General features: G+C 49.9%; 1 protein-coding gene across 8 annotated transcripts; it reads right to left on the minus strand.

Annotated features, from left to right (window-relative positions):
- Positions 1-6,739: 6,739 nt before the first annotated feature.
- Positions 6,740-24,991, minus strand: LOC122381152 (nardilysin-like). 8 transcript variants are annotated; one of them, XM_043364992.1, is made up of 20 exons: positions 24,898-24,919; positions 22,706-23,086; positions 22,381-22,487; positions 22,087-22,154; positions 21,649-21,789; positions 21,140-21,308; positions 20,569-20,816; positions 20,099-20,352; positions 19,666-19,876; positions 13,042-13,170; positions 12,547-12,676; positions 11,901-12,159; positions 11,355-11,505; positions 10,976-11,112; positions 10,282-10,411; positions 10,156-10,167; positions 9,583-9,819; positions 9,319-9,455; positions 7,752-7,959; positions 6,740-7,355 (listed from the first exon to the last, which is right to left on the minus strand). In XM_043364992.1, exons 2-20 carry the CDS (start codon positions 22,870-22,872, stop codon positions 7,026-7,028), a joined length of 3,225 nt encoding a protein of 1,074 aa, XP_043220927.1. In that variant the 5' UTR covers positions 22,873-23,086; positions 24,898-24,919; the 3' UTR covers positions 6,740-7,025. The 8 variants fall into 8 exon arrangements, with proteins under 8 accessions (XP_043220927.1, XP_043220932.1, XP_043220934.1 ...); XM_043364997.1 differs by lacking the exon at positions 10,156-10,167 and having other exon boundaries at positions 10,270-10,411; positions 22,706-23,013; positions 24,913-24,991; XM_043364999.1 differs by lacking the exons at positions 10,156-10,167; positions 24,898-24,919 and adding an exon at positions 24,939-24,988 and having other exon boundaries at positions 10,270-10,411.
- Between the last annotated feature and the right edge of the window lie 70 nt (positions 24,992-25,061).

Consider the following 25,061-nt stretch of genomic DNA (forward strand, 5'->3'; position numbering starts at 1 on the left):
TGCTGACGCGTCCTGCATGCTTAACGTTCATATAACGTCCCACTTGGATTTGTTCGCTAACAATTTTTTTCCGCCGATTTTTTACATTCGCACTAGGATGGTATCGCTAAACTACATTATGGGATTGTGCGTTTCGCTAGCCTGCAATTTGGTGCCAACTGATTGACGAACACAGTAGATATTAACGATGGATTATGGGTACGAATCTGCTAAACTTTTTAATTTGAGCAGAATGCGTATGAATATTTAGGTATGTCACACATGACACAACGTCACCGAGCATAACGTGTTGTATGCTAGCGTAGGCATAGAGTCGGGCGAGGACGAGGATGTTATAAATTGTTTATTTTCTACAGTATGTAACGGCTAAACCTCCTAACTCAGCTTGCAGTTTTATGACTTATATTACCACTTAACTATTTGAGGAATCTAGTGCCAGATGTACCTAACTAAGCTTTATCCATCATGTAGCACTATAATGTCAAGATTAACAGGGCTAAACTGTTCATGGCAAGTTTTCTGATAAAATCAAAGCAACGTTTGTCACGTAACCGACAACAAAAGCCACACTTCGGTATATCTAAGGGTCCATCACGGAAATTCCTTAAACCTGCTCACATATGCCGGTTTTTCCAGTGCGCAATCTAATGATCTTTTATTACACCATTTTCGCATAACATCAGCACTTAGCAACGTGTTTACACAGCTGTACCTATAATTATTGAGAGCCTGGCTTTGTGCAAGAGCCAGACGACTGGAGACTATGTTCCAGTTAAAGCTGCTGGAAATGTCGGCACACGGTGGGTGGTAAGAGGACAGCGCCGCAGCTGCGACCGACCAATTACGCTGATACTTCCAAGCACTTTGGCCGCTTGTTTGCGGTGACCAAATTGACACAAATCCGCCGGTACAATGCGTGGGGCCGAGCCGATCCGCGGCCGCCCAAATCATTCCGCGGACCCCACTCGGCGCAAACAACTTCAGTCGCTGCGCTAAGCCGACTGAGCAGGCTTCTTTTCGGTCAACTGAACGTGTTTAGTGGCGAGCTTTTAGAGGAATTAACCGCAGTTTTGGACGTCGGAGCCAAGATGAGACGGTATGAAATCCTGGGAATGTGGCTGAAGACATCCACTTCACTCCGACCAGCTCTGTCCGAACTGGTAAAGTATAGGTGCGTATGTCAGAAAACAAACGCTTATTTCTAAATCTGATCTGCTACCTTCTATAACATCGCTAATGACTATTGAAGATATTTTTCATTCTAAGTGGCAAGTGCGCTTAGCTGGAACTTTTATATTATGTTCAAAATGTTCCTTATGAACAAATGAATGATGAACCTTACATAGCATTATATATTTTGGCCGTCCAATGCTAAACGCACATTGTTGATGATATTCAGTAGGTAATCAAGACGACTATCGTCGTGTCCCGTAGGTATACTGAAGCGGCACGAGAGCTATGGAGAGAATACGCCAACATGTTTCATGGCCAAATACGATATTAGACGTCTTCACGACGGCTATCTGGTGCACATTAGGTGTAGATTTGCAGGCTACAGATTCGGTCAAATTAGGTTCATTTGTGTTTCTTAGAAGTTATTAGCTTGGGCTGCGCAGTTGCTAACCTATATGGTTTTTCAAATTATCCGACATTATTTTCCATTAAAACGCTGAAATAAAATCGTGATATGAACATATTTGTTGTAAAAGATATTTGGTGCAGATTGGTCAAGTTTGGTGCATCCGCCAGACAACTCGTCGTGAAAACGGCTTAGGTATCAATAAATGTGTGCTGCACTTTGTCCAAATTTCTCAAGCGCTATATACAGGAACGTACTTATGTAAAGTCCGTTTCTTATAGGTGAACTTGAACAAGTTTCTAAATTCGTAGCTGTACGACCCTCAAGGTAATTTATAATTTGGATAAGCCCCCAGTTATCACTCCAGAGAAACCTGTCAAACATGTTCGGACCGTAATGTTGAGAAGTTGCGTGCTAAGAGCGTTACACATGGCACCGTTATCATTGTGGCATCTGGAAAACACGGATACCTAACAGGATACATAAGTAAGTGGCCCGTTTCGATGAAAATTCCCCATGAAACTGTGTTACCTACACATACAGTCTGCAATGATCTTCACCGTTGTCAGGCAGCGTGCGTAACATACGACTATAAAAAGCCGGATGAGCGGGGTGCAAATGACGCACATTATAGGTAACGCTGGGTCACGTCGAGCAAACGTGCGTTACCAGCCGGGACTTCACTTCATGATAATAGCGCAATTCAGAGTTGCTTGGTCCCCGAATATCCCGCAGTGTGCCGCGTCAAAACCACTAAAAATATGTGAGAGTGCGTCATGCAATTAGGTTGCAGCAGGGGCTTTTTGGATTCATATGAGGTTGATGGCCGGAATAGGATTTTAGACGCCCAAGCGTAAAAAACGTTGGATTAATGGTGAGAATGGGTTAATCATGACATGTATGTACAGGGTGTCTCAAAAGTTCGTTCACAGGTACCAGCCATGCTTTTTTGTCAATAATTCTGAATCAACAAGAAATTAACAGTCGAAATTTTGCATGGGCATTGGTGACAACCTTCCTCAAGCAGTCTCATTGTTTTCAAGTGCATTCGACCCTTCATGAGCTCACAAAAAGGGTTCACCTCTGACCATGGGTCAGGCACGAAAATGTAGATTGCAAAGTCGGGTATGTTGTGAAACTCTCTGTTTCAGGACTAATGGGAATGGTTAAGTCGGAAATGACACATGGTTAAGTGTCGGCGAGGATGAGTGCAACATGATGATCATCTCATAAAAACGGTGGCTAAAATTTTTGAAGGACGAAACCATGCGAGACTAACGGCGTTTTGAACGACCCTCGCACGATAGCAGACTCGTGTTCCGGAAAGCAGCTGAAAATGCGGTCATAACTATTGAAAACTGGCAAGAAGGTCACAGACAGAGGTTACCCATTTTCAAAAAGTGCAGGTCATCGTAAAATAAAGACAAATTATAATTTAAAATTGTTTATAATATCTATAACGCTAATTTTTTGGGACAATAACACAAAAATCGTCAATGCCAAGGACACCTGACCCTCCAAAAGTGTCAGTTATTGTAAAATTTTATCTAACGAAGTTTCAAGAGGCAGATCTGCAGCGAATAATTTTCTTTTAAACACAAAATCCCGATAAAACCACACGATGGACTGGTTTGGGCCGTTTACAAAGCAGAACATCTCCCGAGGAAAACACTCCGCAACCGAGCGAAGGTCTTGGCGTGGGGAATGACGAGCGCTTGGAATTTGCAAAATTTGCACAATGTGTCTGAGAAACAGACGTCCGACACATTCTGCTACCATATGATGCGAAAAATTTACTCCTGGCACTTCCCGTTTGTTCAGGACTGGGGTCGTTTTGAAAAGGAAAATGGCGCTTGGGATGTCGGCGCCAGTCATTCATGAAGGAGTTAGCGCCAGAGAATGCCTACAAAATACTCAAGAATGGTGTCGATGCAAGCTGTCGGCTTTCAGGGAAAATCAGATGTTGCCGGGGAGCTAGTCAAAACTAAATCCGACGCAGAAACTGCAGGGGATTCCCCTGCAAGAGCTTGAAAGCTGGTAACCTTTTAGGTATCAGCCTCCGGCAGCTGACGGAGCAACAAAAATCGGTATGAGCAAATATTTTTGGAGATACAGCAAAGGGGTTAGTTTCCAACCTTCTTAATCAGTTGCCAAAGCATGCATATTTGTCTGGTGTACACACAGACACCAAAACCTTATACTTTTGGCCGGTTCTTATATGCTTTATTGGCATGGGAAATGTGTGAACGAACTTTTGAGACACCCTGTACGTATCTAGAATATATATCAGTAATTATTTAGGCCTACCCAAATTCCTCTTGTTCCTATGCGGCGGGCCACATGCTCGGTGCCAACAGCGCCGGGCCAGCTGGAGGAGTGTTTGAACAACCCTCCTCTCCCATCTATCTCCGCTCCTGGGCCTCGTAGCGACACGCGGTAAGCGGCATTCGAAAGAGCGTTAAAAAGCATGACGGAAGTACTGCAGTTATTTTTAGGTCAGGTCAAAGGTCACGTCGGCACAGGTCATCAAAAGTCAAATATCGTCTATGACGACAATATTCGACAAATTGGCGCATATAAGTCGGGAATAAATAGAGCAACACGGCAGCGGAAAAGAGCATTCGATTAGCTCTGACGTTCTTAATTTGTAAATTGTCGTCAAATTTGGGCTAAGATCAACGGTTTAGCCTCCAGAGGGCAAAAACTCTTAAAATAGCCGCTTTTATGAAAAATGTTTTTCTTTAAAAAAACTTTTGACTCTGAGTCAAAAGTTTCACTTTTGACTTTCCTGCAGGAAAGCTACGGCATTGCTTTTGCTGGCATCGTGTTCCTCCCATCGAGACGCGTCGAATCTATAATCGGACGAAGTCACTCTATAATTGGACATTTAACGTTATTGTGACGTCAATTCAAATGAGCTTGACAACACATTTTGACAAAACTACCACTACCTATTCAAGAATATTTTTGCTAAGTTTCGCTTCTCTGTTTCTCCGCATTGCGACGATATCATCAGAGAAGTGTAGAGGGAACAAGTTGCCCCAGGGTTTCCCAATTTTAGGTAGCTCTCTATAGTCAGCGCGTTCAGAGCCATTGCGAAAAACCGTCAGGCGTCGGTGGCGGCACCATCTCTTCTCCTTGGCCGGGCCGGGAGAAGAAGTATTAAAAGCTTGAATTTTTATTTCATTTATCGATAACGGGGCAACTTTGAGTGCATATTATGCACAAAACCAGCGATTTCAAATGAAGCTTTCCTTTTTGGGTCCACAGGATGACCGGACCGATCCACAAATCTGTTGAGTGTAGACCCTCCACTTTTTTGGCAACTATGTGCGGGATTCCCTCATTCGGACCCGGGCCAAATGTCCTCTGCTAGCAGTGGGCGACGCTCCCGGCCGGTCTGCTCAGCCCATCACCTCCCTAGCGGGCCGTGTCAGAGCAAGGTCGGTCGGTGTTCGCGGCCCATTCCTGGCCGGATCGGCGGCGAGGCGGCGGCCTCTGATGTGGCCGGCGTCACAAACAGTCCCCCTCCCCCAGAGATCTGCAGCGGGTGAACACTGAACGGTGGCGGGTCGCCGGCCAACAGCCAAGAGACACTTCAAACCGACACAGGAACACAACCATGAAAGATACCGGACCGACACAGGAATAGGCCGTGCCAGATACCGGAACACAGCCGTGTCAGATACCGGACCGACACAGTCGTGGCAGATACTGGACCGACACAGGAACACGGCCGTGTCAGATACTGGACCAGCACAGCAGTGTCAGATACCGGATCGATACAGTCAGATACCGGGACAACACAGGAAGGCACAACAGTGTCAGATACCGGACCGAGACTCAGCAGACAGCAACACAGCCGTGTCAGATACTGGACCAACACAGGAACACGGCCGTGTCAGATACTGGACCGACACAGGATCAACACAACTGTGTTAGATACCGGACCGACACAGCCGTGTCAGATAGGTACTTGGCCGACTCAGGAACACAGCCGTTTCAGACACCGGACCGATACAGGAACACGGCCGTGTCAGATACTGGACTGACACAGGAGCAGGCCGTGTCAGATACCGGACCGACTCAGGAACAGGCCGTGTCAGATACCGGACAGCCACAGTCGTGTCAGATACTGGACCGACATAGCCGTGTCAGATACTGGATCGACACAACCGTGTCAGATATTAGCCCGAAACAGCCGTGTCAGATACTGGACCGATACAACCGTGTCAGATACTAGCCCGAAACAGCCGTGTCAGATACTGGACCGACACTGCTGTGTCAGATACTGAACCGACACAGCCGTGTCAGATACTGGACCCACAAAACCGTGTCAGATACTGAACTGTCACAGAATACTGGACCGGCACAGCCGTGTCAGATATTGGACCGACCCAGGAACACGACCGTGTCAGATACCGTACCGACACAGCCGTGTCAGATACTGGACAGACTCAGCCATGTCAGATACTGTACCGACACAGGAACACAGCCGTGCCAGACAGAGCAACACGATGCCAATGGCGAGGCGGCCGGGTGACGTAATGGCGAACTGACCTAACGTTCCTACGTGGAAAGCAAGAAACACTATCAGTGGCGAATACAGATACAGGTTGTACCTTCTGAAAATGCGTCCTTGATATTTCTGCACACAGAGCATCGCGAAGTCGAAGCATTTGCCAGCCGCGAGGTGACTACATAGTACATATAGGAGTATCAACCTGGTGTAAAAAAACACCGGTCGATGGCCAGAACTTTTACGGAAGTAATACCTATATACTCTGAAGACCCCAAAACCGGACCGACCCGTACCCCGGCCCAGTTGCAGTGGGCGAGTACGGATCACTGTACGTACTGAGTGATGTCCTACTGAGCCACGGTACGCTAGGGAATGTTAGTAGCGCCGCCACGGTATACGACGGAATGAGTGCTGCAGATGACGCCACTAGGGAGGTGGCCAGGTGACTGTATCAACCACTAAACTGGAGTCTTTTCCATTGATACCCGCAGTCTCCACAGTTTGTCCATCCGTAGAGGAAAAGTAACTAAGGAAAACGTCATTTTAGGAATTTTCAGCAACATGTCGCTTTTCTTTTTCTTCACCAGTGCAGTCGTCAGACTACGTTCTGAACCAGACACTTGAAGGAAAACACAATCCACCGTGAATACAGTTGTATTACATAAAACAAAGATCACAAGCCAGGTGCCTCTAAGTCAGACAGGCGGCACTCGATAGCAACACGGTTCGCCTATTTTACACATTTTGACACAGCTCCTCGACTTCCACAATAACCTGTCACAGCAGTGTGGCGCCCTGTAAAAGTAGAAAGTCGATCGACTGGAAACTTTGTATTGGTATGACAGCAGCATCGGCACGTAATGATAACACCACTGTGGCACTGTTTTAGTTAAACCATTGGTCCTAGTGTGGTCCGGCGCAGCCTCATTCTACGATCCTGGTCACGGGGAAGAGGTAGAGCTCCGTTTTGAACTTCTCCACCGAGTCCAGGTAGCGCCGCTCGTGCGAGGCCGCCTCTCCTAGCAGCAGCGGCAGCGCGTGCGCCGACTGGGCGCCCCCCTCGGCGGCTGCGCTCCCGCTGCTGGCCGAGTCGCCGGCACACTCTGCGGGCGGGGTGACTGGGGTGCCGACGGGCGGCAGGTCGGCCGCCGCGCTCCCCACCACCTGGACGGCCAGCGCGCGCCGCTGACACGTCACCGCCTCCTTGAACACGTCGCGCACCTCCTTCAGCGTGATCGACTGCAGCAGCTCCGACTGCGCGGCGGGGAGGGAGGAGGGAGGTCAGAATACAGAGCACAGCACCGGCGGGGAGGGTGGAGGGAGGTCTGAACACAGGACACAGCACTAGACTGATGTAAGACAAACGTGGTTCCTCGGTATGCGCATGCCACGAATGGATGGCAGGTAATTGTAAATGAATGCAGTGCCACGTCGTCTCTAAAGCGTTATGGAAGCTCATAAAACAATACAAATAGAGATGGACAAACTCAGCGAAAGGATTCCCAACTCGGAAAGTTTAGAACAAACTGCAAACTCACTATCAAGCGAATTAAATAAAAAACTCCGCCCTTTCAGCCTTCCTTCCCTGACTCAGGCACGATGCCTTTATCTCCGTCCTACCACCCACCCCCTTCTGTCCCTCCACCTCACCTCTTTGTCGAGTCGGTCGAACACATACTCCCCAGAGCAGATCTCTGCCCAGTTTCTGTTCACCTCCTCCTCTAGAGACACGTCTGCGCACTGCTTGTTCCTAATGAGAGCGTCCCGCACCACGTCCAGCTCCGACTTGGTCAGCGCCGACAGCTTGTCCACAAAGTAGTCGAGGAAGGCGGCAATACGCTCGTCCACATGCTCCGGTCTGAATACAGAGGAACAACAGTGAACGATGGGTCCTTAAAATGCACGAGAGGGTATAATTACATTATGCTTACTCAGTGACTGAAAGCAAAGAGGATTGTCACTAGGGTGACCCGCGTGCTCCTCAACGCGAAAAGGGATATTTTCGATCGGCGGGTGTTCGGTTGTTCTTGTGTCGGTTGGGTTATCTATCCATTTCGGTCGATTGCTTTTTGACGGCTAAACGTTTTGGTTTGTGGAAAAAATATCCACCGCATCGAGGTGCCCGTGTCTGATAAGCATGCTTTCCACTTCAGAATCTGTCAAATGTGCTTTATAATTTAGGCGCGTAGTTTTATGACAAATTTAAGGCGTAGATAATTTTCACTAAAAATCGTTTTGCAGAGGTTTGAAACATTTATATTGTTAAGAATACTGTTGCTTGTCATGCAAACGTGATGATTGGATCTTGGAGAGAATTGAATGCTCTTTCCAATGATAGCATTTTCAATTGTCAAACGTATCAGGTTAAGCAGCAAAATCCGTGTAATTATTTAGTGGCACATTTTGGACAAACACCATTTAATTCAGCGATTTTTTCCACATTGTTTTTGATCAATTAGCTTTTCACATTTTTTCCATGAGAGACGGTACATTTTTATTGCTAATAGGCGCTGTTTCAACTCATTCCGTCTGACGATCACCTGAAATTAATATGAATTCCAAAATCCGTCCAAAACGTCCATTTTTCAAAAGAAAGTGTCCTCACCGGTGCTCGTGGCGCGTGCCAACCCCTGCACCGCACACCATTCGATAGCCCGTTCGATTCTCTACACGATGCTGTTTTCCCCGTACCGGTCGGGCCCACGGTTACCGAGATATTGCACCGGGACCGGACCCGTGTCGGGCAAATTTGGCTGTTTTCGCCCGTTTTTGCCAGCCGATTAATACATGTAAAGTCTATGACGCGAATTTGCACTTTTGGGGCACGCGCCACGCGCTCGCTATCGATCCGATCGAGCTGAGACCCATCAAAGGCACGTTGTCCATCCTTGTTCTATGAGTTGCGCAAACTTCAGCGCGGTAGGTGCAACGGTGTGACCTGTAACCCGCGCTACGTAGCACCATGTCGCGACCTTCGTAATAGACAGAAACTACGCCTTCCTCAAATAGTAATATAGATATGAAATATTCGGAGGTACTTTGTGTAGAAAGGGTAAGTACGGACAATTTCAGTAAAAGAACGATACTATGGGCACTAATTAGTCGTGAACAATCGTGTAGAAAACAACTTGCCTAAGCCATAAAACACCTTCAAAACTCGCAACACTAACTATCCTGCCCACGTCTCTTCATTACCAGCCTGCCACATAATACTGACGTGAACTTGTCGGCCTGTGTGTTGACGCTGATGGTGAAGCCGAGGATGCCGTGCACACAGCGCATCAGCGAGAACACGTGGTAGCCCAGCTGCTCCTGGGTCCGCAGAAAGTCGAACGTCGGCTCCTCCATCACGTTCTGACGGTGCAAGGGTGAGTCAGTCAGAGTTAGGGTGACGTTTCAGTGTCAACAGCACTGTGCAAAAAACCGCCATTGACTCCCTCCAACGTGGAAATGATGGGACACGGCCGTCTACAGGTCTCACCATGAGCAGCTCGAGGGCGCAGGCGGCGCGGATGGTGCCCGGCCGCCACTGGTAGAAGTTGGTGATCATGGTGTTGGTGTTGCTGGTGTTGAAGGAAGCGGCGCGGCAGTACGTCTGGCCCTCGGGCAGCTGCACCACCCGCGTGTCGGGCCACAGGACGGGCGGCAGCGGCTGGTGGCCCAGACACGAGCGGGACGACTCGAACAGCGACACCGCCTGTCGCTCAGTCATGTTGCCCTGGCGGACAGAGGCGGCGGCGAGTCGCGTCGGTCACTGGGTAGAAATAGGCGGTACCAGGGCACTAAAGTCGGCGGTATATGCTGTCCATGCAGTAGGTACAATATGCTGAAACTGCGCGCGGAACACTCATTGTAATAGTTGACTTGCGTAAATTTACTTATTAAAAACTAGTCATCCTACCGGATATTCATGAGAGCCCCGACAGCATTCGACTACCTACCGTCGATAATACACCCTGGACTGGGGGCAGCCCCCTGGCCCTGTGACGCCCTCGCAGCTCAGCAGCACCCCCCACCGAGCTCGTATCGCGCCCGTCCACTCTGTCCGTGCTACCTGTACGAGCATCTGCAACAAGCCCGGTCAGTGTTACGTGTACGAGCATATTCTGCAGTAAGCCCGGTAAATGTTACCTGTACGAGCATCTGCAGTGGACCCGGTCAATGTTACCTGTACGAGCATCTGCAGATGGAGCCGCGAGGTGAAGGCCCGGCTGAACTGCCGCAGCCCGTCCTCGGTGACCGAGAGCAGCGCCCGGTGCTTGTCCAGAGCCATCCAGTGGGTCTGTTTGAGCACCTTCAGTCGCAGGTCCCTGCCGAGAGAGCGGTGAAGGAGGGTTAGTGTGGGCAGGGAGGAGTGAAAGCAGGTCACAGATAGGTCGAGGGGAAACATAGAAAGGTGGAGAGGTGTTTGAAGAGAAGTCGAAGAGCGTCTGCAGGGAAAGATGAAAAGGAGGGAGGCCTTCGCGGGGAAAGAGAAGATGTAAGCGGACAAGTTGGGAAAACATTGGCAGAGAATGAGAGGACAGAAGAGGCATTAAAGGAAAGCGAGGGGTCATAGCAAAAATATAAGGGGATGAAGTGAAACTATGTAAGAAGGGAACCAAAAAACTTGAAAGATAAAGTAAAATTGAGTGTTTGCAGCTGCTAAAGCAGCTGCATTGCTTATGTGTGGCTTGGTTTTCTTTTTAGCAGATAATATGCATTGATATCGCCACACATGCCACATCGGCAATAAATCAAGAAAGCTGAAAATAAATATGATTACATTAGACATTATAGTTTAATTCTCGAGCCAATCTCTATTTCATTGTCTTTGATCGATAACTAATAGCCGAGTTAGGCTGATGTTATGCCCCTACGCTGGAAGGCCTCACTTGCAGGCGTTGATGGGCTTCAGGAACCAGTTGTAGTAGGCCTTGAGCTGCTCGGTCTTGAGCATGTTGAACATGTCGGAGTCGAAGACCTTCTCCTCAAAATTGGCGATGTGGTCGATGATGACGCTCATCAGGTCCTGTCGGTAAAAGTGTATAAATACTACCAAATTAAAAAGAAAACACAAACTATTACCAAAACTGGAAACATAGGCCATCAAAGAAAAGACAAAATCCAGAAATATATCTAACCACCATGCTTGGGTTAAACAACCGCGAACGATATTCATCAATACCTACTAAAAATAGAAAACCGTTAACGACAGTTATAATCACATCCCCCATCTCTCTACCGACCCAGAACTGCCCGGCCCACACTGACCGGCAGTTTCTCACTGAAGCCGTCCACGCGGATGACGAAGCCGTTCTCTCCCGACTCGAGCCGATAGTTGAGGCGCGCGGCCATAGCCGGGTACAGCGTCTCGGTCAGCTGGTGCGTCAGCATGTTGTCGATCAGGTCCAGCATCGCGTAGCTGCGGGGAGACGGTGACGTCAGGCAAATTGCTCAGGAGGAAAATAATCGTTGCCAGTGATAACACACAATAACATAGACATCTACTTAGACATCACGGTCAAACTACTTAGAAGATTAAGAAATTCAAGCAAAGAGCGAGGAAAATAGGCGTGGAACACCTCAAGCAGCTCGTATTCTACAAGGTACAAGGTATCTACATACTTTTTCATTACCAGTGATTACTGATTTCCAACATACCAGTGATTTGTTCCCATCCATGCCCTCCTATCCCCTCCTGAAGCCTCGCACCACACCACTTCTGCGTCAGCCGTCAACAGATATAAGACTCCCGAAGTCCCCAGGCCCACAAAGAGATCCTACAACAATCCAATTTCCGTTCCTATTCGCACTCACTTGAGCGCCGACTGCATGGGCAGGTCGGAGCAGAGTCTCGCGCTGATGTAGGCACGTGGCAGGTTGAACTTGCAGTCCCGCCGGTAGAACAGCTCGCCGTCAGGTCGGCATATGACGCGGCGAGGGTGCGGGGTGTGCGGCACATCGGGCTCGACCAGGGCGAACGAGCGGGCCACGAACGGGTTCACCTCGGGCACGTGGAAGCTGCCCTCCAGTGACGAGAGGTCGCGCCACCGCGCCAGCCACGCCGCCGGAATCTCTATGAACGGGGAGAGGGGGGGGGGGTGAGTCAGTGTCCGTGGACGGCGGAGATCAGCGAAAGGGTGGGGTCTACAACAGGTGCTCACTGCTCTACCACCACCTGGGCCATAGGCTATTTTCATATTCATATTAAATCAACATATTTCCTCTTTTGGTTGTTAATGTTGTTGTTATGTCAATCAGACTGGACAACTAAGAATGATAGGAGCCTGCCAATCACGATTTAGACCAAAAACATTTCGATAATATAGTTGCCACCATATCTTTTCTCCAGTCAACCAAATGTGATAACACCAAGTAACGGATGGCCGAAACATGTGTCACAAAACACAACATTCACGTATCCTCTCCAAAGCATTCCTGATCCATCTCCCGTGCTGCCCACCTTGTTCCGAGTAGCGTGTGCCGAACCAGGGCTCGGTGAGCTGACACTCGCCCGCCTCCTCGAACGTCCGCGAGCTGAGCATGATGTTACAGTTGGTCGGCAGCATCGCGTCCTGACACGACGCAATCAGCTGGAGCGGGAGTAGAGGGAGAGGCGGTCAGTCGGTGTCGACATACAGGGCGGAGCGACCAGGTCGTACGGAAACAGTGGGCGAGACAGCAAGAGAGCACAGTTTTAGCAGAATAAAACGACAACTGTCGTTACAGCGGATAATTTCAATACGTCTGTAGCCTTGGCCAATCACTTGGCAGTGCAGGACGAGTTAAGCACAACAACAACAGACTACTGAGGACGAACAAAATGTCAAAATCTGTCTCAGTCAACAATGAGCAGCCCCGCGACGACCATCCCCGTTACACCCACACCGCCCCAGTGTCAGTATCACATGGTCTCCCACTTCCCAGCCCGCATCACAAACACTCGCCCGCGGCTTACCTCGTGGTCGTAGTGCAGCAGCAGCACATCACCGCAGATAAAGTCCTCCGGCTCATAGCTCTGCATGTTGTCAGCCATCGACTGCACCCAGTCCTGTGGCGACGACTCCTCCTGATAGCGGAAACTCATCTGCCGGACGAGGGGCGGAGGCGAGGGAGTGGGTCACGGGTGGATTCACGTACGCACGGTCCGCAGAGTTTGTGGGACGTGGTGATTGTGGGATATAATTTCAACTCTGACTGCACTGGCATTAATTAATGCTGCTGTGTTCCTATAAACCTTACCCACCACAACCTTGTGGGAGAGGTCTACCCGCTTTCGTGATCTGCAGTTGAGGTGTGCATTTAGTTGTGTTGTGTACAACTGTCTGACACAAGACTCGGGGATTTATTCCTTTGTGTTTCTCAGCCCATAATTTCTGAAAAAGGTCAAAGCTTCGTTATTTCGTTGAACGGGTTTAAATTCCACTGCATCGCAAACAAATGCAGTAACCAACGCAAAAATGTTACTTTCAGTTCAAAATACGGATAACAACCAAACTGAAATGTATTTGTGCAGTCACTAGTACACACAGCAACAGACTCGCAAATGCACGAAAAGAAACAAAGTCACATACATGCCGCATCACATGTATGCCGGCATTATCCGAAAACACACGTGACGGGCAGATAAAGGTAACTCAGTACAAGCTAGATGCCACAGAGCTAGTGCTGTGCTGAGCAGCTAGTGCTGAGCAGGATTGGCTAGTGCTGCTGGACGTTCATCCTTAGACACAGCTCTCTCTCTCCTAATCGAGCTCGCAGGTCTTCCCGTCATCAGCCAGCTGAAGTCCGTCCGCACAGGCGCACTCGGCCGAGGGAGAGTGGAAGTATCCGACGGTGCGCAGGCAGAGTTGGGAGCACTGGAGCGCCCCCGGGCCGCAGACGGGTTCACTGGCCGCCGGCTGGGTCCAGGGGTGCAGCAGACGCAGCGCGCCGCCGCCGGGCACCTCGGCCAGCGCGCGGGGCTCGGCACCCTCCTTCAGGGCGTCCACCGACCACAGTGTGCCAGTGGAGGTGTCCGTCCAGAAGAGACGATCATCGACGAGCCGGCCCAGGCCGCCGGCGTGCTCCAGACTCGGGTGGGTGAGGAGGGTGGTTCGCTCGTCCTCGCTCCAGAGCTCCAGCGCGGCGCTGGGCTGTGAGTACACTGACCGAGAGGCGCGGTCCAGCCACAGGGTGCGGTCCTGGAACTCGTCGCCGGTCATGGACACGGCCACTGTGGAGTCGGCCATGTCGGCGGCGGCGGTGATGATGGCCGTCCTGCTGGCCGACTCGCCGGTCATGGTCCACCGCTGCACGGTCCACGCGCCCGCGATGGGCTCCAGCTGACGGTAGGTGAAGGTGCGTCCCGTCTCGTGCACGGTCAGCAGGTGCTGCTCGGACCACGGCTGGGTGAGGACCGTCCTCGGGTGGGCGCCGTCCAGGCGCGACAGCTGCACCACCATGTGTTTGTCGTCACGCCGAGACATCCACAGCAGCTGGCGTTGACTCCAGTCCACAGCCACGTCAATGACACGCTCGGAGTCAGTGGAGGGGACCAGCAGCTCGACGGCGCCCTGGAGACCGGCCGGCGACCACTCGGCGCGGTACAGTCCGCCGACATCCACCCAGAACAGGACGAACTGCTCACCACCCGCCCAGAGCACGTCAGCCCGGCCGGCGTCGGTGAGGTTGGCGAGCAGCGTGGTCACCTCGCCCGTCTGCAGGTTCACCGTCTGTAGAGACTCGGCGCCGAGCACGGCGGCGTAAGCCGGGTGCTGCGGCCAGCAGCGCAGTCCCAGCAGCCGCTCGCCCTGCGGACAGAAGCAGGTGGCGGTCTCCGTACCGTCTACCATCGTGGGTACGCAGACACCAGAGCAGTCACTACAGACGCCCTTGTCTTCTACGTCCTCCTCCCAGAACTCTTGGGAGATGATCTCCTCCGGAGAGACAAGGGCCAGCGTCAGCAGGTCGTCGAGTTGGTCCAGAGCCTGGATTTCTGTTGCTTGAGTTTTGGCAGCCGGTTCGGTGGTGTTCTTCAAGCCCAGCACGGCGATCTGGTTCCTGTACAACGGACTCCAGGCGACGATTGCGCTGCCACCGGTGACGTTCAAGATCATATGTCCCCCATCAGTGCGCTCCCACAGGCGCTGTTTGTCCTTACCCTCGTAGTTGACACTGTAGAGGGCCATCGTCTTCTCGTCTTCATCCTGTTCCGTCCAGTAGAGGCGGTGGCCGACCGGGTCCACGGCGAACTCCACGGCGATGCCCATCTCGACAGGCACGTCTCGCGCGTCGGAGCCGTCGAGCTGCGCCACCTGCAGCCGCCGCTGGCCGTCCTGATCGGGGATCAGACGGAGCAGCAGACGGTTGGGAATGTCGTATGCCGACGCGAAGTAGTGTCTTTCCGACGGGGGCCCCACGTCGACACAGCGTTCGAATTCGTAGCTGCAGACAAAGCTGCTCCACAGTTTGCGCGCCTGGGAGCCGGTGAAGTGCCAGTTCTGGCCGGTCCAGTCGAAGGCGAGGGCGGTGATCTGAAGCAGCGGCAGCTGGCGAGGCACCGGCAGGTCCCACGTCTCGCCAAAGTTGTCCAGCAGCGCGCAGCGCAGCGCCCCGGGAGGGTTCAGGTCGACGGTCGGCGCTCTGAACCAGCAGACAGTGTTGTTTTGCGGTATCAGCGCTACCGAGTGGCCCAGCTGCCAGGGGGGCAGCTGCTCGCGGCGCCAGTCGAGCAGCGCGCCAGACTCGTCCAGTCGCAGCAGACCGCGCTGGGTGACGGCCACCAGATGCTGGCCGGCGACCAGCGGGCCGCACAGCACGGCAAGCGCGACCAGCAGCGACAGCGACACCGTCATGGCGGGGACCAGCGCCGAACCCAGCGCCTCGACTTCCCACTACAGCAGCAGCTCCGACCCAGCGAGTGCGCCGACCAGCGACCGTGGCGACGTCGAGAGTCCCGGGCTCGCCAGCCGAGACAGCCGACCGTCCGAGCGCCTCTAACCCTCTCGGTAGCCGAGAAACAAATGCCAGTCGAGGAAGGCCCGCCAGTCGCCGCCCGCCTACCAACCAGGAGATACCAAGGACGCCCATCGCCCCGGGCCGTCGTCGTCGAGCCAGACGTGTTTACTGTAGCTGGGGTTCGACTGAGTGACCGCCGCCAAGGCCATGTCTGACGTCGGGCAGATGAATCCACTACCTCGCCGCCTACGTGCGCAAATAATGTCCGTCCTGCCCTTGAGCTTCTTGTCGTGCCGCTGTCCCTCGTTTGCAAGCCATTCATTGCAGCACACTCGGCACGTTTATGACTTGTGAATAGCATTCTGAGGTTTCAGGTACTCCCCCGAGTTTGCCTTAGACGGGGTTGGTTTACGAAGGAGCCGTGATAGGCGTTCAAGGAGACTGAGAATTCCAAAGTAAAATAGAACCAGGGGACGCCCGATCGTTTTGAAAAAAAAAAAATTGACAGAAAGACCTGGGGAAACAGCGGCTTTGGGTAAATAAATACGTAATCGTAGTTAATAAACCTTTATACAGGTGGACTACATATTTTCTGGATGAACTTATGACATATTTTACACTGAAAACACTCCTTGCATCATTCCAGTTTTCCGATTTCGAAAAAAATCTAATGGATATACTCTTACGCAACACAATGGCGCATATCACTACACCCTTTTTCCTTCAGTTTGAAAAAGTTGTAGCTCAATTTGAAAAAGGTGTAATTCAATTTGAAAAAGTTGTACTTCAATTTGAAATAAGGTAACTTCAATTCAAAAAAGATGAAAATCTTTTTGAAATAGTTAAAATATGTACAAATAGAAAAAGATATAATTCATTTTGAAACGTATCGGGCTCGGAAGAGAACAAACTACACGTGTGCTGTGCCTGCGGATGTGCCTCAGGGCATGCAATCGTGTGCAGAAGTACTTCGCTGGGTGCCTTGAGGAACGCGACCTCCGTTTAACCCTGTTAGTGGCAGGGGGGGGGGGGTTGTTTTTATCCACCCCTCAGGTTTTTCGGGAATATCTCCGAAACCGCTGAAGCTACGATGCTGAAATTTTCTGACTTTTCCTAAAACTAAATTGGGCACATTCCCTGAAAATTTCAAGTTCATAACTTTACCAGGGGCGGCTCCAGAGCACTGGGAATTGGGGGGTCCCATTCGTGAAGCGAGTCATTTGGGCGAAGATCACGATGCTGCACCAGTTTTACGAACAGTGAATGAAAGGTATCATGTGATAACATATACAAAGTATTGTGCATCCTCTTTTGACACGTTTTTGCTATAATAGGCGGATCCAGGCGTCAAAAAAAGGGGGGTTATTTTTTACCTCCCAACATAGGTGCCCTGACACCGCCTATGCATGACCAATACAATTTTAGTCGTTCTCTCATAAGAAAATTGTAACATAACAAGACCATTGCCACCCTTTTTAGAAACAGTACCAACAAAAACCTTATTTACTATACTTTTTGTGTAGGGTAGCCTGGGGCAAGACGCCCCAGATAATTTATTTTGCCGCATAAATTTTGTCCCAAATCACCTGGAAGGCCAAATTTGTGCTCAATGCGTTCTTTGGACATTTTACTTTAAATTGCACCCCTCAAATTCATTCACTTGTGATCGGACTCCAACCTAGGAAGTGATTTGTGAAGCAACTGTAAATGGGGCATTTTGCCCCAACCCCAGGGCAAAACGCCCCACGGCATGGGGCAAGTAGCCCCATACTTTAGATTACAGATTTAACGTGGTAGTTGGCTAAATCTTATGTGAGAGGTCCGTTACACCTCTGAGGGCACGGCGCTGAAGTTACCACTTTCCATCCTGTCAGGTGTTCAGCTATGACACTATTGTATGAGCAGGTTTTTCACCTGCCTCATAAGACCAAATAATAAATTATTGCAATGCAAATGTTTACAGAATACTTCCTTTGCCATCCAGTTGCTGGGAAAAATACACATAAAGGCATAGAAACTTACTGTTCGCCAGCTACCGAACATTAGAAAGTGGGTAGCCCGAACAACACATGAGGTAAAACGCCCCATGGGCTTTTTGCCCCGCGACCTACTGGGGCGTTTTACCCCATCACGTAGTTGGGTCAGAGAACAACGCTTTGCACTCCAGCAAGACATAATTGAACACGAACCAACCCGGCATGATAAGCGTTAGACAATAGTTGTTCAAAATACATAAAAGTCGTTAACCTGATGTGGCCCATAAAAGAACGCCATGATGCATAATCTGACAACAAAACATAAAAATCACTCAAAAAACACATTTTTGGCTATGTCTCCCGAAAGAGTCATCACAATTTCTTTCCAGTCTGCTCATATAATGATCATATAGTGCACGTTTTATAGAAGAGAGGATGTTTCCCCAGAACTCTGCCAGTTCCGAGAAACATCGGCGAGGCGTTTTACCTCGGCGGGGCGACTTGCCCCGGTCTACCCTACCCCCAATCTCAATGATCTGTATCCGCCTATGATTTTTGAAAATGCATATTTTTAGGATCCATGTGAATTCCTGGTTCATTCTGTATCGATCGGCAAAAGTTGCGTTAAGATTGGTTCAGAAACCTGGCCGTGATAAACAGTCTAAAATGTATCTGCAATTTGCCCGTTTTTACCCCCCTCTACCCCCCTATTGACATTTTTTTTTTTTTTTTTTAGAAATGTAGATCTCGTTGAGCCAAATCGAATGCCGTTTGAATTTTGTAAATCGGCCGGTTAGATCTCGAGATATCAAGGGGGGGTCGTAAACAGCCCCCCCTGCCACTTAATATGGGGTAGCCAGGAGCCTGCCACTAATAGGGTTAAGATGGGCGTTTAAGATGTCCCTGCTTAAGCTGCGGCTCTGCCGCACCGCTGCACTGTTTTCAGCTTTGAAATGTGTGCCCGTGGTCGGGTCGCAGCGGGTCCGACTTCTGTCCGCTGGCAGAGTCGATTACCTGCCCATTCATTCCGATCTCTGTGTCATGGCATCAATACAGATGATACCAAACATTCGCTCGTTTCGTTACGTGGTACCTAATGCATATAGGCATGCAAGTAAGTACTAAGAAGTAAGGTAAGGGCATTTTTATATCAAATGAATCAAATTACGAATTAGAAGACGTTAACCGGCTCTCAACCCATCCCTTTACGAGTAATAGTACATTACTAAGTTACTCAACATGGTTTCTTTTCAAATTGAACTTTATCTGTTTCAAATTGAATCCTTTTTGAAATTGAAATTGTATATCCATCAGAGATAAAAAATCTCAGTAGTACGGTATGGAACCAGTCGTAACTATGCTAATCCATTTGAGCTCACAACTGCACAGTTAATACCAAACATCTAAAGCAATACATCACGATAATACAGTGGTGTGTGACCCCTGAAACGAAAGCAATATCAGCATTTGCAACAGGACTTTCCATTATTAGCTATTTCTTGTTCGAGAGAACACCTGCATAGTAGGCATAGTAGGCTACGCTGCGCTTGAACCAGAGCCACAGTTTACATTGTTCATAAGAAAACTGAAAAATTTGGGACTGAAATTACCTCATTCCCATCCTTCCTGCATCGCGACGCGCACCCACGGTGTACCCTCGCACCCACCTGGTCAATGTCCTTGATCTCGTCGTAGATGCGCTGCTGTGGTCCGATGCGTCTCAGCATGGCCATGTAGGCCCAGATGGCGGCCAGCACGTCCGGCACGTGCTGCAGGCCGGCGTCCGTCAGCTTCACGGTGACGTAGTAGCACGAGGCCGACGAGTTGTGCTCGAAGCCGCTCTCGCTGTTACCGCTCACCAGACTGACAGCCCACATCCTGCGCGCAGTGGAGGCACACAGTAATAGCACGCGCTGCTACGCGTGGAGCGTGGTGGGTATACATTTTTTTTTCGTTTCAGACTGGAAGCAACGAAAAACGCATCGCACCATAAAATTCTTTATAGGAGAGACGAATCGTACATCTCGCGCTACTTCTCTGATTCGCCTGTGACGATAATGGTTTGGGTTCACGGCGCCTGGAGGCGAGTCACCCACTCACCTGTGTTTGAGGTAGGAGAGGATGCTGCCGCGGCCCTCGTGGCCCATCAGCCACGAGATGTAGTTGAGCGGCCGGGTGCGGTAGTGTTTGACCATGCTGGGCAGCTGCCAGGTGACCGTAAGCTGGTGGAAGTCCTTCACGGGGATGATGCGGTACAGCCGGTGGAAGCGGCTCGGCTCCCAGGGCAGGCCGTGACTGGCGAACGACGGCCGCGGCTCCGAGCAGCCCGGCACGGCGCTGAATATGTCCACCACCTGGCGTGGGCGGACAGTGTGAGAGACAGCGGGAGCGGGCAGCGGAGAGAAATAACGAGCAAAAGAGCATAACAGGGACGCATCAGCACGTATTCCACGTTCATTGCATCAACACGTCCATTTTCTCACCACCTGACTCACCCATTGTTTGTTTATTAGTTCTTAAGAGCGCACCGACTACAAAGATACGCCCCATTACACTGAGCCCTGACTCACCCACTGCTGCAGCGTGTCCAGCGGCTGGTCGGCCTGCACGGCCAGCGTCATGTACGGCGCCCGGTAGTAGCGCCGCCAGAACTCGTGCAGCCGCGCGTGCATGCAGTCGTCCTTGAGGCCGGTGCGACTCTCCGAGAGTGACTCCATGTTGCCCCAGGTGAACTTTCCCATCGGGTGTCCGTCCCGCGCCAGGGTGGCCAGGAGCTGGTCAGCCCGGTGGGAGTCGTTCGGCAACGCCTCCAGGTACTCTGGCAGACACGGGGAGGGCAACAGCCGGTCAGAGAAGGTAAATGAGCTCTGTCGTCACTTGTCGATGTTGTTGATCTCTATGAGCTGACACCAAAACTAAAAACAATTTGTAAGTTGGATTGGCGTGATATGTGGAAAACGGGCTCAACGTCGGTGTAAGTGAAACTCAAATGTTACTACACTTTCTAATTTATAACAGCCGTAGAATCCATAGATATCCAGAGCTTCTCCATAAAAGAAGCCCGTGTTTCCCTTGGCAATTCGCCTTCACCCGTTCCTCTCTCCCCTCTTCTCTTTCTCCCGTTCCTTCCTCCCTCCTCACCGTTCTCCACGGCCTGTCGCTCGCGCTGCATGCTATCCTTCCTCATCAGCGGCGATATGAAGAACTGCGCGAACCGGTCGAGCGCCTCGCGCATGTGCGGTGAGTTGACGTCGAAGTAGTAGGCCGTCTGCTCGCAGTCCGTGTGCGCGTTCGTTGAGCCGCCGCTGTTCTGTACCGGGGAGACGGCACGGGGGTGGGGTGGGATCAGCATGCTGAAGTGCAAAAGTATGTGGGTATCGCGAGAGAGGGCATGTTTGAAATAGCAAACAAATCCTGAGTTAGCATACAAAAGCCATCCTTTACAGCACAGAACATTATCACTGATAGCGGTTACAAAAAGCTGTTACAATTGTAGGACAAAAACGACTTGTTCACACATGACAAAATCCTGCAAATGAAACATCACAAAGCTGGTCGCTTCGCATTTTGATTAGTTTACCGGTTAAGTGCAACAAAGTACAGCAGTAAGTGAGTTCAACAAACGCGCTAGTTTCAAACCACTGCCTTACCTTGACGAACACGTCAAAGCTGTTCTCCTCCGGGTACTTTTTGTTGCCCATGAACACCATGTGCTCGACAAAGTGCGCCAGTCCCTCGATCTCGTCCGGCTCGGAGAAGCTGCCGCAGCCGATCGACAGGGCGGCGGCCGCCTGAAACGGACGCCGGTCCACCCGGGGTCACACACACGGCCGCCGCTCCACTCGGGTCCCGAACACGGCCGGCATCCCGATCAGATCACAACACACGACCGACAGGTGTGAGTAAGACGCATGAGGCAGGTACTAAGACTGGAAGGGGCATTGTCACGGAAAGTTAGTCTTATTGTAGGTAATGTTGTTCCGTTGTCAGCAATCTGACAAAGCAACGTTTGCGCATCGTAAAATATCACAGCGTAGCGTAAAATATCACACAACACCCCTTTCAGAGAGGAGAAGCGCGATTCTCACCATTTTTTCGTCGGTCTCCTCTCCGTCGCTCTCGTTTTCCGACTCCGAGCCGTCAGACTCGCCGGCATCTGCAACCAAGGATCGAATAATTTGTGGATGCTGTGTGGCTTATCGCATACGTTTTTAAATACATTTTCAAATAATTTTACACACAACTGAATATTGTTGGCGCGATACCAGCATTCGTAGCACATTCTTAGTGAAAACATCGAGACATTCTATGGTCAAATAATACAAATTGCATAACATTAGCCCATTTCTCGATAGATTCTCACGATTCGATCGGACATTTACCCTCACGACTGCGACGGGCCAGGAGCTTCGTTTTGCTCATACTCTCCAGCGGAGGACGGAGGTCGGAAATGAGCAGAGCTCGCAGGCCATTTGGAAGCTTGATTGCCCTGCAATCAGACAGCATCGGGTGGTTCATCACTGGTCGAATAGCCGCGAGCAGCTCGAGACCTTAGTAAGTTAGTAACTCGAGATTGGTAAGCAGAGTGAATCACAAATTTAACTTAGAATAAAACTTTAATAATTTACAAACAAAATGACATTTAAGAAGAAGAAAAAACACATGGCATGCTCAAAGCCACAAAACATCTGCACACAGAACACTAACCTGTACTCTCTTTTGTCATTTTCCGACTGGAGAGGTTTTGGAAGCACCTCGCAGACAGTGCTGCCGCTGCCGCTGCCTGCCGTCATTCCTTCCGGTGTCCTACTGCCCCGAGCCTTCTTTGTTTTGCTGCCAGAATTGCTCTCAGAACCAGAGTTGTGTCTCTTCATTAGCCCCAGGGAGCAGGCACGGGACAGGTGTAAGGAGGGCGATCGTGTTCGGTGAAGTGATTTTGAATGAGAGATAACTAATTTCTCCCAGAGTACTTTCAAAGTGTTGAAAGAAATGTTTAACTTTGATAAGAGAAATAACTGAAAAGAAAATCCAATATCAGCAGTTTGTGCATCACAGAAACAAACATGTGAACAATTACAAAATCAGTACCTGTGAAAAAGGACTTCAGTCAGCTTCACTATAAAATCCAGGATATACCTAACCATAAGACATGAGCTTAGCATAAGCTCCAGGACATAACCTTAGCATGTGAATGGCAGTCAAATGTTTAAAGTTATTATAGGTAATGAATCCAGCTCCAGCTATGAAAATTCAACTCCAGCTCTGAGTCTAACTTTCACTCTGGGTACACACTACACAGAACAGCCTGCATTTAGCATCAGAGTGAAAATAGTTTCCCTGTCATAACAATAACTTATCCCCCTGTTAGATTGAACTACATCTGCTTAGCGAGGCTCCGTCCTTGTGAATCTCTCCATTCAAAAGGATCGGACTCATGATCTCCTTCTTTTGCACCCTTAAAGTCTAAATAATGGAGGAATTGACAATATAAAACATGAAAGGAAAGAACATATCCTTCTTAGCTTAAAAGGCGACTGACCTCACAGCAATACTTAACCCGCGCCCCGTCGGGCTATTGGCGGACCCTAGTGACCCTACCACCCGTTGGGGGGAGGGGGGGGGCGTTTCGAACCCCCCCAGACCTCGGAAAGTTACCGACCGATTTTTAAAATTCATACGGCATTCGATAGCGCCACTAGGGAACTACCTTGCGACCGAGTTTCGTTGACCTAGGTGCAACCGATGACGTCACAGGTCAGGTCAAAGGTCGCACTTTTCACTGATTACGGGCCTTCTAAGCAATGCGCTATAACATCGAATAAAAGGCATGTTATCGAAGATCAGCGATGCAGCGTCGGTCGCCTAATACATATGCTACTTAGGAGGTCACTGATGCCGGGTCAGGTCACAGAGGCCAGGTCACAGAGGTCAGGTCTACTGTCTCAAAGGGTCACAATATGGACCCAACTATACTAGGGTTGTGTGATGCATGTTTTATGACCAATTTTTACATTTCAAATTTAATGGTGTGTGTTACACGACCATTAGGGCCATTTTAGGTTCCGTTCTGGTGGAGGTCAAGTCCAGGTCAGGTAAAAACGGTCAAATTTCAAAGTTGATATTTTTGCATAAAAATTAAAAAGGGTGTCTATTCGATGCAGCTCATCACGGGCAATCCAATGGTGGTCTTTGTTTTACTCTGCGTGGTCTATAATGAAAACTTTACTTAATAAATTTTTAGCAGTTTCATAGGTACATCACACAAAAATCACCCTGGATGAATTGCCAGGGGCAGGTAACTGGGTACCGGATAGGCTTCTTGTGTATTGGTGTGGCATGCTTTTTGCTCGAGTCTTGCAGTGCATATTTCTTGTTTTGTTTCCGAGATGGCAGGCTTGTGGGCTGTGGCTCATATCAATACTTGAGTTCAGTGTGGCTTTCAACTGGTCATTTGTGCAGGTTTGGTGCATATTTCTGGTACTCTCAGCCAGCTTTGGTGCCGGTTTTCTGGCTCTGTTTGAAGGATTAGTGCAGATTTTGATCTTGGGCCGGTGCATCTGCCATCTCGTCGACCTGTGAACCTGGAGCCATACTTTGCACTGTCCCTACAACCTACAAACCTACAGCACCTCTCCTCAGTTGGGAAACCTTCGTGTGACGTCTGCTCTGCTCTAATAATGCCCATTTTTCTATGCTAACATCGATTTATTGTTTATTACAATATGGTGTTTTTGGTTCTATTTTGAGCCTAGGGTGCAAAGGGCGATGGACGTTAGGAGTTCGGACCAACTTTATTAAGAAAAAATAGCCCGTCGTTGAGGCAATCAGAGAAGCCCGTACGACACGGGTGGTGAATGATCCTATTTCAAAATTTAAGATAACAAAACAAATACATATACCACTGAAAAATTTACACGTCTTCGATCTAGTATTCAATGACCGTGCTTCGATCGAGCGCGCAATCAGCGCGTGGGCGACGATTTTCTGCGCAATTATACGTATCTCCTACGTCAGAAATGCCTACTAAAATGCTACCATATTGCCACGAGAATACTTTAATTTG

The sequence above is a fragment of the Amphibalanus amphitrite genome, unplaced genomic scaffold, assembly GCF_019059575.1.
Source record: "Amphibalanus amphitrite isolate SeventyFive unplaced genomic scaffold, NRLGWU_Aamphi_draft 000115F_arrow, whole genome shotgun sequence".
NCBI classification, from domain to species: domain Eukaryota; kingdom Metazoa; phylum Arthropoda; class Thecostraca; order Balanomorpha; family Balanidae; genus Amphibalanus; species Amphibalanus amphitrite.

Excerpts from the sequence above, each read along its gene's own strand:
- LOC122381152 (XM_043364997.1), bottom strand. The coding sequence starts at position 22,872 with ATGAAGAGACACAACTCTGGTTCTGAGAGCAATTCTGGCAGCAAAACA. Across the intron at positions 21,790-22,086 it reads AGGAGACCGACGAAAAAATG|GCGGCCGCCGCCCTGTCGAT; the intron begins GTGAGAATCGCG and ends CGTCCGTTTCAG. Across the intron at positions 7,356-7,751 it reads TCGACCGACTCGACAAAGAG|TCGGAGCTGCTGCAGTCGAT; the intron begins GTGAGGTGGAGG and ends CCCGCCGCGCAG.